Raw genomic sequence first — 18,229 nt, 5'->3', positions numbered from 1 at the left:
GCCTTTTCTTTCATTCTCATTTCATTACATCGATATCCCGAGGGTCTGCATTTATTAGTATCACAGTACTGTGTTATTTTAGTAGTGCGTTAAAGTTGAATTTAGAATGACCAGCGGTCAGCCATTAGGGCGAGCTTTGGCGTATCATAAATACGTTATACTCTAAAAAATGTGTGAAACATAGCCGGGTGGAGAAGTTAACTTTAGGTCATGGTTTGATGACCTGTGAATCCTTTATAGTGCAAAAAAACACGTCAATCTCTGTTTCTTTATAAAATGATAAAACAAAATTGATTTGATAAACAAAATAAAATAAAACATTAGTTTATTTTATTTTTTTGCTGTTTATTTAGCATAAAATGTATAGAGTTTAGTAACGAATAGCAATTAAACACCCAATCATCGCCTGGGTTTTTGCTTTTTTTTCTGCATTTTAGTTAATAATAATTCTATATAATCTAGCTCAGAAGAGAAGCCACGGAAATTTGAACAAAAACCACTTTATTTTTATTATGTGACAAGTTAGTATGCCGCAGTTCTATATACAAAATGTCACTAAGAATATACAAAATTGAGCATATTTTTCTGATAACTGGTCGACGAATCGGTCATCTTCATGAAAAAATTGAGATTGTGTTCACCGTATATAACTATATTAAAGTAAAATGCCTCCAGATTCATGCTAATGTTCATGAAAGTTTTGAAAATGTTTAGAAAGAATGTATTGTGAAGTGAAGAAAGCAATTTACACGGAACTGACAATCGACGTTAACTACACAACAAGATGTCAAAATAAGCAAAAATAGCCCTTACTGCGTTAGTCACGCAGAAGAAATATAGTGATAAATACTGCAAAATCAGTAATTAATTGCACATAACATTTATTTTATTTAGAATTTCTCCAAAGTTTGATTTTATTGAAATGTTTCGGCTCATCTGGAGTATTGCAGCTTTAAATGTATACCTATTAATTTTCATGTAATCATGAAATATACGAATATACATGAATGCATTGAAGAATTTCTGTAGAATTACGTGTACATATATAACATACACTGTACATTGATAGTTTTTCAAACACATATTCCAATTTCTCTGAAATTTGGTGACCGTTTTTTTTATTAAACAGAGTATGCGGAACTTATACTTCTAATATCTACAATTACCATACAATGCTGCATATAAAATACAAGAACAAAATCAACGCTGTAGTATATATACAGCAAAATTTTCGGTTTTGTATGTTCGGTTAAATTTGCTTGGAAGTCGCCATAACGATCATTAAGTATCAGTGTGACGTAAAAATTCAACAACAGCAGCAGCAACAACAAACAACAAAAATACCAAACAACAGGAAAAACATAGATTGTAGTTTCACTATTGAAATTTGAAAATATACCAAATTCTTTATGGCATAATTTCTACAAAATAACCGAAGTACATAAGTTTGCACATAAATGTGTCCATGTGCAACATTTATTTTTACGTTATTCCTTTTCATAATGTTTATTTTAAATGTAATGTCACTCTGTATTGAAAAGGGACTTTTAAAAAAAGAGAAAAAAAAAGAGATTAGCATACCATTACGTGGAGTGTAAATTTCATCGAATAATAAATGTTACACTGACAATGGAGGCAAAAAACTTCCGCAATTTTAACACCTTTAAAAACAACTCCTATTTTTCTGATATAAATATGCTTTGAATTTGCTGAATGCTGACATTGTCTCTAGATGGAATGAAAGCTCAAAATTCACATTTCACTCTACTGACTTTTGTTCTATTATATCTATCTTCGATAAGAAAATGAAGAAATATTTGAGCTGTGTCACGACAAGACCAACATAATGGGTTTGCGACCAGCATGGATCCAGACCAGCCTGCGCATCCATGCTGTTCGCTTACAAACTCTATTACAAGTAGAGAAACTGATAGCGAACAGCATGGATCCTGATCAGACTGCGCGGAAGCGCAGGCTGGTCTGGATCCATGCTGGTCGCAAACCCATTATGTTGGTTTTGTCGTGACGCGGCTCATTTATGAAAAAAAAGTATCAAAAGTATCAAGAGGCCAATCTTTACAGAATTTCATATTTCATAAACAACAAAAACAGCTGAGTGATACAAAATGAACGTGTTAAAGCCATTTTCTTTGTCAATTCCTTTTTTTGACCTTGTTAATTCTATATAGGCAAGTAAATTTAATGGTTGTCGATTTAACTCACATTAGTCAGACATCTTATTTTGTTCAGGTATGTGGAGAAGAATGAAAGGGGTTGTGAAATCAACCAATATTCGTTTGAAATCACCACCATGTCAGAAACAAGACATTTTTACATGCCATCATCTTACAGTCTTTATGAATATTTTCGGTACATTTGATTTTTTTTTTCAAAACGTGAAATTTCAAAATGTCAAAATATTTAGAGCCTTTACTAAGCTATTATATCATTATGCAAGTAACCTATTCTTAGGTAAATCAATAGGTAGAAAATAAATTCTTGCATTGTTTCACTAATAATGACTAGATTTTCATTGATAAATGCCCTTGTTTAACACGCAACAGACGCATTTTAACCACATATCTTAAATACTTTAGTATAATGATCAACAAATTGTTTACATGTTTGAAAATAATATGCATGTTGTGGAATGATATATTTAGTAGTTTGAATTTTTGTATATATGCACTAAAAACTTAGAATTAAAAAAAAAGACTAACGTGAATTTAAGATCATGTTATCATGCTTAATAAGCACGAATTTACATGGTGAACATTTTTAATCGAGAAAGAGTTATAATAACCTAGTCCGAAATGTAACAAATGTAATAACTTTATAATGAAGGTTTTCTTACAGATCTATTAAATCAAAGTAAACATACAATTACATTGAAAACAGTGTTAATTCTACACATGTATACGTTTATTAGTATACCTAGCATTTTAACTAGAAAAAAATAAAATATAATAATAAAATAAGCGATGCATGAAATAAGCACAATTTAAAATGTATTCTTTAGCCGACATGAAAAGAATGACGTACCACTACGTCACGTGTACCGAAGCCGTTCCTTATGTTGCGGATGTTATCAGGGATCGACAAAAATAACCATTCAGTTCAACAATATGTCATAAATATAATTAGTATTTTGACCTAGTGATTAGCAAGCAAAATTATAATAAATGCCGGATATAATAACTTCACTTTATCATCAGTTTTGTTATTTCTAATATTAGTAACATTTTCTAATAACCCAAATGACAAACTCATAATGACAGTGTAAAACATCATTTTGAAGCACACGCTGTTTAGTGTTTACATATATAAACAATGTTTGGAATAATAATTATTATCACCTAGTTCTATTTTTGCTTTTAAAAATCAAATATAACACGTGTCTTGTGATTCAGAAGTAAAAATCATCACACTTATAGTACATTTATATGTACATGTGTCTGTTAAAAAACAAACAAACAAAAAACAACAACAACAACAACAACAACAAAAACGAACAAAAAACATTTTTATCACCGTCTTGATTTACACTATTATATTTTTTTTCACTTTAATGCGTGCGTCTGCGTGTGTTGTTAATTATTTTTGTTGTTTTTTTATTTGTAATGATATTTGAAGGCCATTTTAATGCGATTTTTCATTATTTTAATGTGTTATCTTCAAATACTATTATTTTTTGTTTGTTTCATTTTACGCCTTTTACAGTATTTCAGTCATATAGGCGGGTAGTTTCCTAACCAACGTTCCTGGAGAGTTACACCAGTACTAGACTACCTTCCTCCGCGCTAAACTACCAAAGTATCTCCCGGGGATCGAACCCACGCCAGAGAGGTAACTGGATTAGAAGTCATCGACTCTAACCCCTCGACCACGGAGGCGGTTCCAAATACCATTAAAGTCATTACTTAATTGAACAAGTAAAGTAAAAGAAATTAATGATCTGACAATTTCATACTGATGATGGTGGTGGGGATAATGATTTTGAGGATGGTAGTCGTGATGATGATGATGGTGATAGGGTGGTAATTGGTTAGAAGAGGTGTGATAACGAGGGTGATGGGCGGTTGTGGTGGTAATCATGTTCATGATGATGACGGTGATGATGATTATCATTATTGCGGTGATAATGTTGGTCATAATGATGATGATGGTTGTAATAGTTGTGGTGGTGGTGGTGGTGACGGCGCCGCGGCAACGGCGATGTTTGTGGTGGTAGTGTTGGTTATGATGATAATATTTCGGTGAATTCTTTGTTTAAAAACAAAACTAAGTTTATATTACTATAAACATAGCACACAATTTAAAAAATTCATCTCACATAATGCGTAAATATACATGTATACACGCCATATACAGTAGTTCCCATTGTAAGAAATAAATGATCGGGATATATTGGTTTCTTTTAAACTTCCTTAAAATATATTGTCTTCAATTACGTGACACGTAATATATATAAATTAATCATATCTATTCATCGATAAACTTCCTGCATTTTATTGAATAACTATAATGGTAGTGATTGAATGACAAAGTATAGAACTGTGAAAATGTATGTGTGGTTTTATAAGCATGGAAGTAAATTGTTGGTAAATCAAATTGGCTAATTAGCTGAATATATACATGCACTTTTAATGAACAAAAATGTAAAATTTCAATAAACAGAAACAGAAGGTTTACAAAATAAATCAACATGTTTTCCCCGATATTCTTCCTTTGACGTACATATGTTAAAATGGCTTGTGGGAAATTTAAGCTACCGAATTAATTTTATTTGGTTAGAGGGAAGGTATAAAGCCCGCATACTTCTTTAGTGTTGTTTACAGTCATCACGAGAAGAATATCAACCTCCATGGTGTTGAATTACATATATATGGTCTCTTAAACTATTGGTGTACTGCATGGAATTACAATATCACGTGAATAATTCTCAATAAGAGCGTTAACACCGTCTGACAACAAGTCCTTCCAAAAGACCCCGTCCCTGCTCCATATAGTCTGTCAGATGAAATTTACAAAAGAAAAAGAAAAAAAAAAGATCTTTTGTAATGTTGCTTTCGACCTATTTCGCTAAACTTTGCTTATGTTTCTTCAGTGTTAACAGAAATCTCTTGTATAAAAAAACACGTCGGAGGGAGGGAGGGATTTACCCCTTTAGATAGAGGTTCGTAAAGGATATATGATGAACATATTACATGTGAAGTGTCGGGTACAAACTTTAGATACGAATGTTTTCTAGTGTTAAAATGACATGCTTTATTATTTTTATTAATGAATGATATCTAAAGTAAACATTCAATTTTAATCATTTCAATGAGTTAACACTTCAGATGATAACATTTCTTAATAGGTTGTTTACATAAAATCGGAAATGTTCAATATCTTCCGCTAAATGGGGGAATACGATTCGCTCAACCAGACGATGATTACACGCGTTAACATTATAATACTACTACACGTATTTAAAAAGGGGTGAATTAAATTTGAATGTCTACCCAACCACAGATTTCTGTTATCTGTCTGACAAAAAAAAATGACAAAATACCCATCTCGAGTGAAAATATTACAGTGATTTGTTAACTTTTAAACTATTTTAGGTATGTAAATCCGTGTTAGTATAATTACTAAAATAACCGAATATTTCTACAATTTCATTGATCAATATCATCAGTAGATTTGTATTATCTATGTTTTGACAAATATTTTTAATAAACTATTTCAAACACTTGAAATGCCGAGTTTGTGTTCGTAATGTCTATTTGATCAACAATGAAGAACAATTTAAGTTGTGTCACGCATTAAGATACAAACAAAAAGTAAACATTGATGTCTAACAACAAGGCAATTAAAATCGTCTCTAAACATAAACAATAACTATGTAAATCATTCACCAATACCTTAGTTTTTTTTAAATATATAAATCTGGCAGTAAGATTCACAAACCCTCTAATAAATGCACCACTTATTTGTGGACTCTTGTATGAAAGTTTGATCAAATATAGTCTAAATATACATGTATAAGCAACCATATTAATGGTCTTATGATTAAATATGTATTTAATAAATTAACGCTAGATATACTCGTCAAAGCATACAAGTTAGTTGACGCAAAAGCCCCGTATTTAAATTAAATTGGCTATACAGTAATGCATTTTGGAGATTTTTACAATACAAATGATTATTTAATAATAATTGAATGTTTAGTCTGTCTTACCACTCGCTTTATATCTTAAAACGCGTATTATATACTATTTATGTGTTTATTTTGTTTGTTTACCCTCATACCATATGGACGAGCAGGTATTACTTTATACACTATTAGACCGACTTTCATATTTACAATATTTACAGAAACAAAAGCAAATTATTGGAAATTGCTGTTTAGTATAAAGGCATGTCCAGGTAGGGCTATTTTCGTCAACAGATAAAGAAATATTGCTTTTTCGTGCGTACAGGTCTTTTATTGTTTAAAGATTTACATATCAGTTTCCAATTAAGGCATATTTTACCATATGCACTGTTATTTTCTGTCGTAATAATTTCCAAACTGGCTGTTTTCGTGACATCGGGTCGTGCTTGCCCCAGTCCTGTTTTTATTTGACTTTCGTGAGTGTAATATTCTATTTTTAGGTGTTTCTTTTTTTTCCTGGAAATAAACTGAAAATCACCCGTAAAGAGTCAAATAAACTAGGTGTTAGATCATGACCTTGGTCTTATTTCAATCAAACTAAGGTCAATATTTAAAGAAATAATAATAGTAATAATATATTTTGATAATGGTGGTTTGTGGGGAGGGGGTGGCGGCAGGGGGCGGAATGTTTACGTCACACCAACACTGTAAATGCGGCTTTCCTGGAAGATCTCATGTGCCCCTAGGTGCATTATTTCAGGCACGAATGGGCACTAGGGTAGAATTACCGACGTTGCGTATTTTATAGTGCGGAATACCTTAATTTACAAAATGATTCGACTGGTCCATCTGTTATTCTTCACAAAACCATCATTTAAAGGAAAATTCAATAAGTGAATATTACAGTGCCGGCATGTCCGTGTTAATATCCGAAAGTGGTAGATATACATAGATTATATTTAGATGCGTAAATATTCTGAAAATTTCAAGAAAATGTATTTTCCTACACATTAATGATATTGAAAACAAATTTGTTGCCGATTGTCCTGTAAATTCTGATTTAACAATAGTATCAGGATAACAATGTACATATTTTAAACTGGTCATACATGAATGTGTTAACAGAATTGAAAATACTAGATATCGAGTTCTTTACTTTTTATAGGCTTTTAAACAGTCGGTTCTACATCCATTCTTTTAGTTAATAAAAATCTTACTAAGCCCTTATGATATCAATCTTTAGGTCAAGCTCACTTTGACCATAACAAAAAAATGTTCGATCAATAACGAAATAACTATTTTATTTGCGTAAGGATTATCAGAAAATGACCGACTTAAAATCGTAGTGCCCTGCTTTTAACGGGAATTTCCATGTGTGTCCGGAGAGCCAGGACTTTGAAAATACAAAAATAAAAGTCCCCACTATTTTCCATAAGGTTACAGCTGACTATTGCAAAATTATATTTGTGTTGACTTTAGATTTTTAATGTATCTATAATATATCATATATAAAAGGATTTATGTATGCATTATTACACTAGTTAATTATATATTCTTTTTTTTTTGCAAACCTGTACATACTGAACAGATTCAAATTGTTTAAATATTCTTAAATTTGTTCGTGATAAGAAGCATTTGTTTATATTGATATGTGACTCAAATTAGCATTTGTTTATATTGATATGTGACTTAAAAAAGCATTTGTTTATATTGATATGTAACTTAAAATAGCATTTGTTTATATTGATATGTGACTCAAAATAGCATTTGTTTATATTGATATGTAACTCAAAAATAGCATTTGTTTAAATTGATATGTGACTCAAAAATAGCATTTGTTTATATTGATATGTGACTCAAAAAATAGCATTTGTTTATATTGATATGTGACTCAAATATAGCATTTGTTTATATTGATATGTGACTCAAAAAATAGCATTTGTTTATATTGATATGTGACTCAAAAATAGCATTTGTTTATATTGATATGTGACTCAAAATAGCATTTGTTTATATTGATATGTGACCAAAAAATAGCATCTGTTTATATTGATATTTGTCTCAAAAATAGCATTTCTTTATATTGATATGTGTCTCAAAAATAGCATTTATTTATATTGATATATGACCCAAATTAGCATTTGTTTATATTGATATGTGATTCAAAATAGCATTTGTTTATATTGATATGTAACTCAAAATAGCATTTGTTAATATTGATATGTGACTCAAAAATAGCATTTGTTTATATTGATATGTAACTCAAAATAGCATTTGTTTATATTGATATGTAACTCAAAATAGCATTTGTTTATATCAAAATTGGTATCTGACTCAAAATAGCATTTGTTTATATTGATATGTGACTCAAAAATAGCATTTGTTTATATTGATATGTGACTCAAAATTAGCATCTGTTTATAGAAGCATATATTTATAATCGATAGTTGCATATGTTAAAATTGATATATGAACTATATAGAAATATATTTAGATTGATTTGTAAGCTACCTTAACATTAAACAAGTGTGAAATGGAACAGTAGTAAACAATAAACATTTTATTTCATGAAAAGTCACTTCGGATTATGGGAGATAATACGATCCAATACATAATGTGAGACGTGTAATTATTATGTCCCTTGTTTATACAATTTGCCCATATTTCTGTTATGTATTTAAAAAAAAGAATAAATGTCTGACAAGTGACAAGAGAAACAACGGAAAACTTCCATAAATTAAATAAGTCTCGAGTCAATATTGCAAAACAATAATTCACAACTTCATTTCCATACATATAAAAAATATACATAATTTTATGACATTACGTGTAAGAAAGAAAAAGACAATAATTTCATCTTGTAAGTCTTAATTCGTATAATAAGTATCATTTCAGAGTAAAGTATGATAGTTCATGTTAAAAACCAGAGATTAAACAATCAGCCCACATTGTATGGGAAGTTAAACTATTGCTATGGTACCGGGGTTTGATTATAATAAACTTATAGCATGTTTAAATTACTTTGCTAAAATATACCCATTTGCATGACTGTTACTTGCATTTTTTGAAAAAAAAGATCTGTATTGCGTTTTTAAAATACAATCAAATACTTGTTCCAAAATCATATAGAACAATTGGCTAAAATACAATAATCTTCACAATCGAGTCCGAGTTAAAAGCGTAGATCACGTGATATACGCATCAGTGATCCGCGCACATAACGTTCTGCGGCTATACTACATAACGTACAGAAAATAAACGTTGTGTAGTTTTCGAGCTAAACTCCCCACATACTGGACAGCCAAGAAGAAAATAATATCCATCATCAATAATTTATTATACTTCATTCAATTTTTGGTTGCAAATATTTACAAATTATGTTTATTCTATTTCTGTTATAATATCAACATCTTTTGTATTCTTCAGTCATGCGAAGTTAAATTAAATCTAATTGAAGTAATCCGAAATGTTCTTCTAATATTTTTCCATCTTGAATCTTTAACACGCAAGTTGCCGTTGTGATTAATATAAGTTTGATCATAATATGAGGTAACTTTACATTGTTGAGTACAATATTGAATTATATTGGAAAGGTACACAGCTGTCAAGATTTCACAACCAGGCCCACATGTCAAACCTACTAGTATATTGGACTAGGCGCTATGTACAGACGTACACTGACAACGAAAACGATGCTATGCGGAATTAAATAACAATTTTAAAAATGAAAACGAGGCTAAATGGAGTACAATAAGGATTTGATATCGATTTTTGGACTCGGAAAATGAAAACGAAGAAGTAAAATTGGTAATACTGAAAGTGCATTGGTTACATATTTGTATACCAAGTTTTGACAGAGGCTCGCATAATATGATTTTATTCAATGTACAAACTCACTATTGAACCAATTATTTATTCAATATGCTTTATATGTTTCATAATAATGTTGACATACCTATCGTGTTCAATTAAGTCCCCAAAAAATTAATATCGCGTGGTATGTCCGCCATATAATTGTGCGATAACGAAGATTCATTAGATTTATATGTGGTATCTTATTGTAGCTGATAAACCAAGAAAGTCATACAGTTCACATTAGTGTATATGGATAAACATAGCAATGTGAGTAGATATTCAAAATTATATACAACTTTATTATTCCCTGTGTTTAAATATCTATACTAGGGAATTAATTACATTTTGTACTTTCTACTATTTATGTAGGTTATTATATTATTATACCACTTAATAATTAACAAATAAATCTAAAAAAAAACAATATTTATTGTATGACATTAAAATAGATGCTTTCCTCCTTCTTGATAAACGATGTCATGCTTTTGTAATGTTGTTGATGTTGGTGTTAAATAATGCTTTCTTAAGATGACAAAAGTGACTTGAATTGTAACGAAAATACAAGCTAAGATAAATTATTCAGAAAAAAAATTCTGCAAATTGTTATCAATATACATGTTTTATCAACATTTATAGCATTATGAAAGAAGAAACGGGTTCGAGTGGGAAACTGGAAGAAAATGATGCTCATAAAGGGAGAGAACTGAGAAATGTATTGATATTATCGGGAAGTTTTACTGCAGTTTTTACCGCATACCTCGCTATACAAAATCTACAGAGTAGTCTTAATCAAGAACATGGACTTGGAATTATTTCACTATCTAGCATGTATGCATGCATAATCATTTCCGGAATTCTTGCACCGACAATAATAAAAGTAATCGGAGAAAAACGGACGCTTATTATCTCATTTTTATGTCACGTGATTTACACAATCACGAACTTTTATCCCTCATTCTTTACATTGATTCCATCTTCTGTGCTATTAGGTATGACGGCTGGACCAATGTGGACATCTCAAAGTATTTACATTTCCGAAATGTCATATTCCTACGCGACAACTTCCGGTAAAGATATACATGCAATTTTGAGCAAATTCAACGGCATCTTCTTTTCCATGTACGAAACTACTCAGATAACTGGAAATTTAATTTCATCACTAGTTCTTCAGCAAGGTTCGTACAACGATAAATCTGCCAGCAATGAGACAGTAAGTTACTGTGGTAAGACAGACTGTCCACTTGAAACGAACGCTACCAGCATTGACGAACCGGAACATCGTGTAGTTTATATTCTGCTAGGAATATTTTTAGCATGTGATATTGCCGGTGTTATCCTCACATCATGTTTTCTTCCGCCTTTGAAACAACAAGTTTCGAAACAAAAAACAAACGTTTTAAGTTCTCTGACTTTGTGCGGGAAAGGTTTGCTCGATGTTAATCTAGTTTTACTTGTTCCGCTAATCATGTTCATGGCGATGGAACAAGCGATTCTGTGGACAGATTATACCAAGGTAAAAAATATTTCAACCCTAACCAGAATAAATAACTTAAATGGACTTGCCCATCTTTCAATCGTCAACTTAAAAAAGAAAAAAAAAGAAATACTGACTGAAAAGCGAACAGTGCAGTCTGCGTGGTAATATCTATTGCCGACATTAGGCTATGTTTTAACTAAATGAGTTTCCAATGACGTCATCAGGCTAAGAGTGAACTAAATAAATAACACGCTTTCAGTATTGCTTAAACAAAACAATGAAATGTGTCTTTTATAGATTCTTTCGAAAATAGAACGTAAAATGTAATTTCTTTTGAGAATCACAATTTTATCATTGAATTTCGACCTGAATTCGATTGGACCAAGGAATGATATTTCTACCAATATATATGTAATATATACTGATATGCACTGCCACATATATAATGTTTTAGATTTATTTATAGTTGATTTTATATGATGATTATAACGTATATTATTATTTAGGCATTTATCAGCTGCCCTGTTGGAATACAGAAAATTGGGTTCGTGATGTCGGCATATGGCGGCTCGACTACATTTTTCGCTCTAAGTCTGAGTAAAATATCTCAATACACTGGACGTCACTTGCTATTTATCGTGGCAGGGCTGGTAAACTTTGGTATATTGGTCACTCTATACTTATGGATACCTCAACGTGATGATATAACGCTCATATTTGTGTTGCCAGTCATCTGGGGATTGGCTGAAGGAATATGGCAAACGCAATCTAATGGTAAGATTAAGTATTGCCTATTTTGTGACAACTGTCGGTGTGAAGTCTCATTTTGACCACAAATAAAGCTTTAATAGAAGTTTGAAAATTATAAAGTGTTGTTTGCCTTGCGGCTCTGCCTAAGTAAGGTTACTCCCCGTGATACTAGGCCATTTAACATGACAAAAGTAATTTGATAATATAAATGCTTTCACAATTTGATATGGTGTTGATGAATTACAGTAAAACAAAATTTTATATTTTATTATTTCAGCGTTGGTGGCACTTCTGTTTCCGGAGAAGAAAGACGCTGCGTTCGCTAATTATCACACGTGGAAAGCTGTCGGGTTTTCTATAACGTTTGTCTATGGGAACTTTTTATGTGTCTCAACAAAACTTATGATAGCGTTAGTTCTACTTGTGGTTGCTATGACTTTATATGTGATTGTAGAAATTCGAGTTACACGTAGGAAACGTTCTATATATGAAGTGAAATAATTTTCAACCAGGACAGCTTAATGATCTTTAGGTGCTTAAAATCATGTAATCATAACATGTCTTTCAACTTAATATATTGTTTACATGTACTGTAAATTAAATATTGCGGAATTTTCACACAAAAAAAATGACAGCGTCGTGTTTTATTTGAAACTCCTTAAAAGCACAAGAGATTAAATCAACTATCAGTCAAACGTTATTATCTAGTAATCTTGATATTCAGTATTTCATCAGTTACAGAACATTTATTAATTATAAATCTGTCAGTGTAAGTTGCAGCATATCACAATCATTGGCATTTTTTATTTACAAAGATTTCTACAACCAAGTACTTTTATATGTATCCCCCGATATTCTGACATATTCCCAGTTTAAGATCTGTTTTACGAGGGGAAAACCCCTCTGATAAACGAGACACTGTTAACTAGCTTTGTAGTGCAACAAGCAATGTCAGTATACAAATGAACAAATGTTTTATAATATATCATGTAAAGTTTGGTGTACATAAAACAAGAGACACATTTGTAAAGCACAGCCGTGAGAAGTGACGCATGAAAATGATGTCAACGACGTTACCATACAAATATCATACCGGCACAGTCTATTAAAGTGTGTGTATGAAGCTATAAGCTTAAAACACATTATCAAATATGATCTTTGAACCAACTAGTACTAAGCAATGGGTAAATAAACTTGCTTAACAAAAAATGACTGCCCCTGACGGAGTTTGAACAAGGCCTCAACATTGCTGTGTTGCGGTAAATTGATGAAACTCCTTTAAAGGGTAAAGAATTTTATAGACTGGACACACAGCCTACAGCCATTGTGCATCTAAACTTCATATTGTGCAAGATTATACCAACAATGTACTTCCAAAATCAAGATATATTTCCAAGACAGTAAATACAAGAGTCAATACATTATCTATTGATAAAACTGCATCTTGTGGAATGTACACTATAAATAATAAAGATAACTTAGAATTTTGTCAAAGGTTTTATTTCAGTTTAAGGGTACATAGTTTAATAGTTCACTTTAAACATGTACAACATGGTGTTCTCTAGAAAATTCTTTAAATTACTAGATAAATTGATCTACATTGGTACATAACATAAATGTTTAATTGGTGATGCATGTTATTATTAAACATAATATCCATACAGTGTAATTTTCTTAAGATGACCTGAAATATTTTTCATATTATATTTAGCAGGAAAAGAAAGAGCATGAATAAATTTGTATTCCTTTCTATAAAATCAAAGTCTGCAAGTTAAAACTAAACATGTGTCTACAGGACAATAGTTATTGAATATTAGATTTATCGTTTTTCATAGGCATGCATTAAACACAACGTCATCTCACGATGGTTATGTAGATTTCTTCTTGATTTTTTGGAAATCCGATTGTGCATGCCCCTAAATTTTATGGTGGGTGACATAAAGTAGTTCTGGAAAATAGAATCATTTACAATACCAGATTCTCTGCACGGACAACACTGGTTTTTCAGAAAAGAAATAATGTATCACATAGTATTGCACAGGACCCACATCTCATACAATAAAACATCAACATGATTACAATAGCTATAATAATAATATATCACATTTTTGACAACATACTATGTTGATAAAATTAAAAAGACGCTCAAAAGAATACATACTGTTCACCAGAGTTAATGGAGAAGAAGATATAAAGTTCCAAAGGAAAAGACAATTTTGCCGATTTGTCTATAATGCATATAAATTTTTATCAGTTCACATGGCGATGCTTCGTTCTAAATAGTTTTACTTAAATGATTTAAGCAACTACATGTATATGTATTAGGTTATACTTGATAAAAGCATGTTAGCTCTAGGACTCTTTGTTTCTAACTTTAAGATTTTTTAAGATATCATTCAATAGTTTATTTTAACTTCTGTAAAACTGCATATGCATCTGACTAGAACTGATCAATTTATTAAAGTTTTTTTAAAGTTTTGTTCAGTGAGGATGATTCCCCTCAACTTTGATAAAAATTCACCATATGTGGGTTTAACTTTAAAGCAAATAAGTAAATATTGTGTAAAGGGCCATTATAAAAATAAATGTAATAATTATCATTTTTATTTCTCAAAAAACATTTTATTTTAATATTCTGTTAACCATCTTTTGGTTTTTGGCTTATTTGTTAAGTTAAAGTGATTAAGTATTTTGTATGGAAGACAAGTAACGCTTTATTTATATTTTGCTACATGTATTATGACAAACTATTTCAGAAGTAAATATGCCTCGTAAGTAACTAACAAGCTCTCAATGCATTTTGTACTAATTTCTGAGGCGTAATGTGCCTATAAAGAAATTGTGAACACTGAATGACAACACTCACCAGACAACAGACATTAGACAATCAAAAATTTCTTACTTCACATATAGGGCAGTTTGTGCTCTGGTGAGCTAATATCATAATCTCTATTTTACAACAGGAATACATTTTTTGTTCAATTTATCATACACTGATGAAATACATATATATTCAAGCAAATAAATATACTAAAATGAATAGAAAAAGTTTCTGTTAAAAGTAAAACGATAAAAATTTTGTATTTCATCGCCATAACATATTTTACTGCAGAGTATAATTCTATGATTGGCTTATTATTGTTCCACTTTAAAGTGAAGGAGTTCTAATTCATTACATTAAAACTGCAGTTATAATGTCGGATTGCATTAATGAGGTATAAGACTTGACATCATCAAAGCTGGTGGTTAAAGAGTTTGTTTGTATAGATTAATGAAAGATGCCTTGCTGTGCTGCCTGTATAGCATCATATGATTTGGCCCACCAACTCAAGTAACACTTTCTTACTATCTCAGTCATATACTTGGCTGCTTCCTTCTCGTTAGAGTTAGGCTGGAATCTCTGACGTAATTGTTTAATTGTCTGACCACGGAAACACGGCAGTCCTGTATCTAACATCAATGATACCAGACAAATAATGTCATCCTGATACGGTCTGTAAATAATATATAATACATGTACAACTACTAGAATTTTAGAAAAGGGCCTTAATAATTTATGGTCCTCTTGAGATGTTAAAATTTAAAGGTCATCCAATGTCAAAGGTTATTCCTGACATATTATTGTACATGTGGTCTAAATTTGAATGCTATAACTTTTAAAAGTCATAGCTGTATTCACTCAAGGTCAAAATTTATTTATAATCACAAAATGTACATGACTTCCAACCACAATCAATGCAGCTATAATAACAAGAGCTGTCGGTAGGACAGCAACGCTCGACTATTCTTAGTGCTTGATAGTAAAAAAAATGCTTGATACAATTACCTCCTCCTGTTTACAGGTTGGGGTAATGATGGTGAACAAGTGTGCAAAGTTTCAAAGCAATATGTCAATGGACTTTGAAAATATTTGAACTATTACAAAAACTTTAACATAAATTCTAAGTAAAAAAAGGGGCATAATTCTGTCAAAATGCTTGATACAGTTACCTCCTCCTGTTTACAGGTTGGGGTAATGATTGTGAACAAGTGTGCAAAGTTTCAAAGCCATATGTCAATGGACTTTGAAAATATTTGAACTATTACAAAAACTTTCACATAAGTGGTTACGCCGACGCAGACGCCGACACCGACGCTCGGGTGACTACAATAGCTCTACTTATTCTTATCGAATAGTCGAGCTAAAAATTACCTTTACAAACTAAGATAGGTTTTGCTTTTGCACAAATAAAGGGATATTAAGTGATCTACAGAACAGGTCCAATTTCAACCATTTAAAGATTATGTGTCTTGATCATGGTGATTGACCCGATGATTCTACATGCCAAAGGGATCTGTCCAGGAAATCAATTCTAAATTTAGTGTAACCATTACTGAAACTTACAATCAACAAATAAGTGCTAATATTTCCTCTGTAGTACATAGCTGTCTCAGGCCATTGTACATGTAATTGTATTTTAGAATATGTAACTGATTTTACAACAGGTTGTTGCACTCTGCATATCCTCTCATAATGATGATAATTTGTGCCATATTATTTTAGAAACTCTTCAGGCATTTAAGTTTTGGGGTACACATCAAAATGTTGACCAGATGATTGGAACGGCTCACACTGTGGGAGATTGATGAGCCTTTACTGAAACAAGTGACACCTAGGGCAGAGTCAGTTTTAATCATGGATTTAATTTGAACGATCTTGACAGCTGACTACAACATTATGACACTTTCTAGATATCTGCTACATGTTTTGTGGTTTCAGAGAAGTACATAATGAAGCCAATATTTAAGTTTCTACTTAAAAACAAAATATCAGACATAACTAACCTAACAGCAAGGTAGCCTTGTATACATAGTTCCATGAACCACTGGAATGGTTCTGCCTCCATTTTACCTCCCATTATCATTATCATCTCATCTGTTAGCTTCATATCTGGTTCCCAGCCCAGATTTCCACCTGGTGAACTCTCAAACATAAATCCAAAATCTGAAAATATCAGTTTACACAAGTTTTGTTACCCAAAATTACTTGTCTAGTATAGAGTGGTATCTTGAACAATGCATTTCTCTCCAATAAGATATATCCCTCTATGAAGATTACAGTTTATATGTTCAACACTTCTGAGTTATTCTACAATTACAAAGGGCAGATAAGTGCCCTCCAAACCCATTCACTTTTATTTATTCAAAGAGATTGATCAAACTATAGAGCTTAAAATTAATAGTCTCGATACAATCAATTCTGCTACATACAAAAACAGTAGGAATAATTACAAAGGGTTATAACTACAATTATCCAAAAGAGTGTAATGATTACTAAAACATGCACCTCTCATAAATAAAGTGGTGAAGGTCTATGTTAACTCAAGATGGACAAGCTGATTCCAGGATACACATACAAGTCTATTATGGTAAGGGTTAAGTATTACAGTATTTACTATAATATAATAAGTTTACCAATATGTATAAGATGTCCAGCACTGTCTATCATTATATTTCCATTGTGTCTATCTTTTATTTGTAACAGAAAACTGATCAAACTATATCCTGCCATACTCATAATGAAGTTTCTCCTTGCCTACAAATATAACACATAGTCATTCATATTCAATGCATGTACAAGTTTTATCAATATTTGGAAATAAAATTATATTACAACAAACTTGTATGCTAAATCATTTGACAGAGACATTAACAACAAGATGTAGTTCTCATACACAATTTGTTGTGATTCTTTGTTATAAACTTACACATATAATAAAAGAAGTGAGAAACTTGAAACTGCCAACCTTTTAAAAAAAATTCTTGTGAAATGACTGTTAATCTATATTATCTGATTTTTCAATCTAGGCTTTGAGTTATACATAGATTATCTAAGGGTCATTATACCACATATGTAAACTGTATCTTCACATACAATTATCAATTTTAGATCCAAAATTTGGACAAATGGACATAATAATCTTTAACATATACTCTCTTACTTTAGTACCATATCTGTGAATTTT

General features: G+C 31.1%; 2 protein-coding genes across 8 annotated transcripts in view; one reads left to right on the top strand and one right to left on the bottom strand.

The window, feature by feature from the left end:
- The first annotated feature begins 10,073 nt into the window (after window positions 1–10,073).
- LOC132715522 (protein unc-93 homolog A-like) lies at window positions 10,074–13,126 on the top strand. Its single transcript, XM_060698534.1, has 4 exons — window positions 10,074–10,264; window positions 10,634–11,510; window positions 11,981–12,248; window positions 12,502–13,126. Exons 2-4 carry the CDS (start codon window positions 10,638–10,640, stop codon window positions 12,723–12,725), a joined length of 1,365 nt encoding a protein of 454 aa, XP_060554517.1. The 5' UTR covers window positions 10,074–10,264; window positions 10,634–10,637; the 3' UTR covers window positions 12,726–13,126.
- Window positions 13,127–13,702: 576 nt separating this feature from the next.
- The window catches only part of LOC132715513 (phosphatidylinositol 4-kinase alpha-like), a gene marked incomplete at its 5' end in the record, with an annotated part of 61,749 nt that continues 57,222 nt past the window's right edge, over window positions 13,703–18,229 (bottom strand). For all 7 annotated transcript variants that reach the window (XM_060698519.1, XM_060698522.1, XM_060698520.1 and 4 more), the window contains 3 exon segments: window positions 13,703–15,718; window positions 17,049–17,208; window positions 17,679–17,799. In XM_060698519.1, coding sequence (XP_060554502.1) covers window positions 15,493–15,718; window positions 17,049–17,208; window positions 17,679–17,799 — 507 coding nt within the window.

The sequence above is a fragment of the Ruditapes philippinarum genome, unplaced genomic scaffold, assembly GCF_026571515.1.
Source record: "Ruditapes philippinarum isolate M1 unplaced genomic scaffold, ASM2657151v2 ctg1678_1_1_1_1, whole genome shotgun sequence".
Lineage (NCBI taxonomy): Eukaryota > Metazoa > Mollusca > Bivalvia > Venerida > Veneridae > Ruditapes > Ruditapes philippinarum.
This window is presented reverse-complemented; position numbering and strand designations above follow the sequence as displayed.

Excerpts from the sequence above, each read along its gene's own strand:
- LOC132715522 (XM_060698534.1), top strand. The coding sequence starts at position 10,638 with ATGAAAGAAGAAACGGGTTCGAGTGGGAAACTGGAAGAAAATGATGCT. Across the intron at positions 11,511-11,980 it reads TGTGGACAGATTATACCAAG|GCATTTATCAGCTGCCCTGT; the intron begins GTAAAAAATATT and ends ATTATTATTTAG. Across the intron at positions 12,249-12,501 it reads ATGGCAAACGCAATCTAATG|CGTTGGTGGCACTTCTGTTT; the intron begins GTAAGATTAAGT and ends TTATTATTTCAG.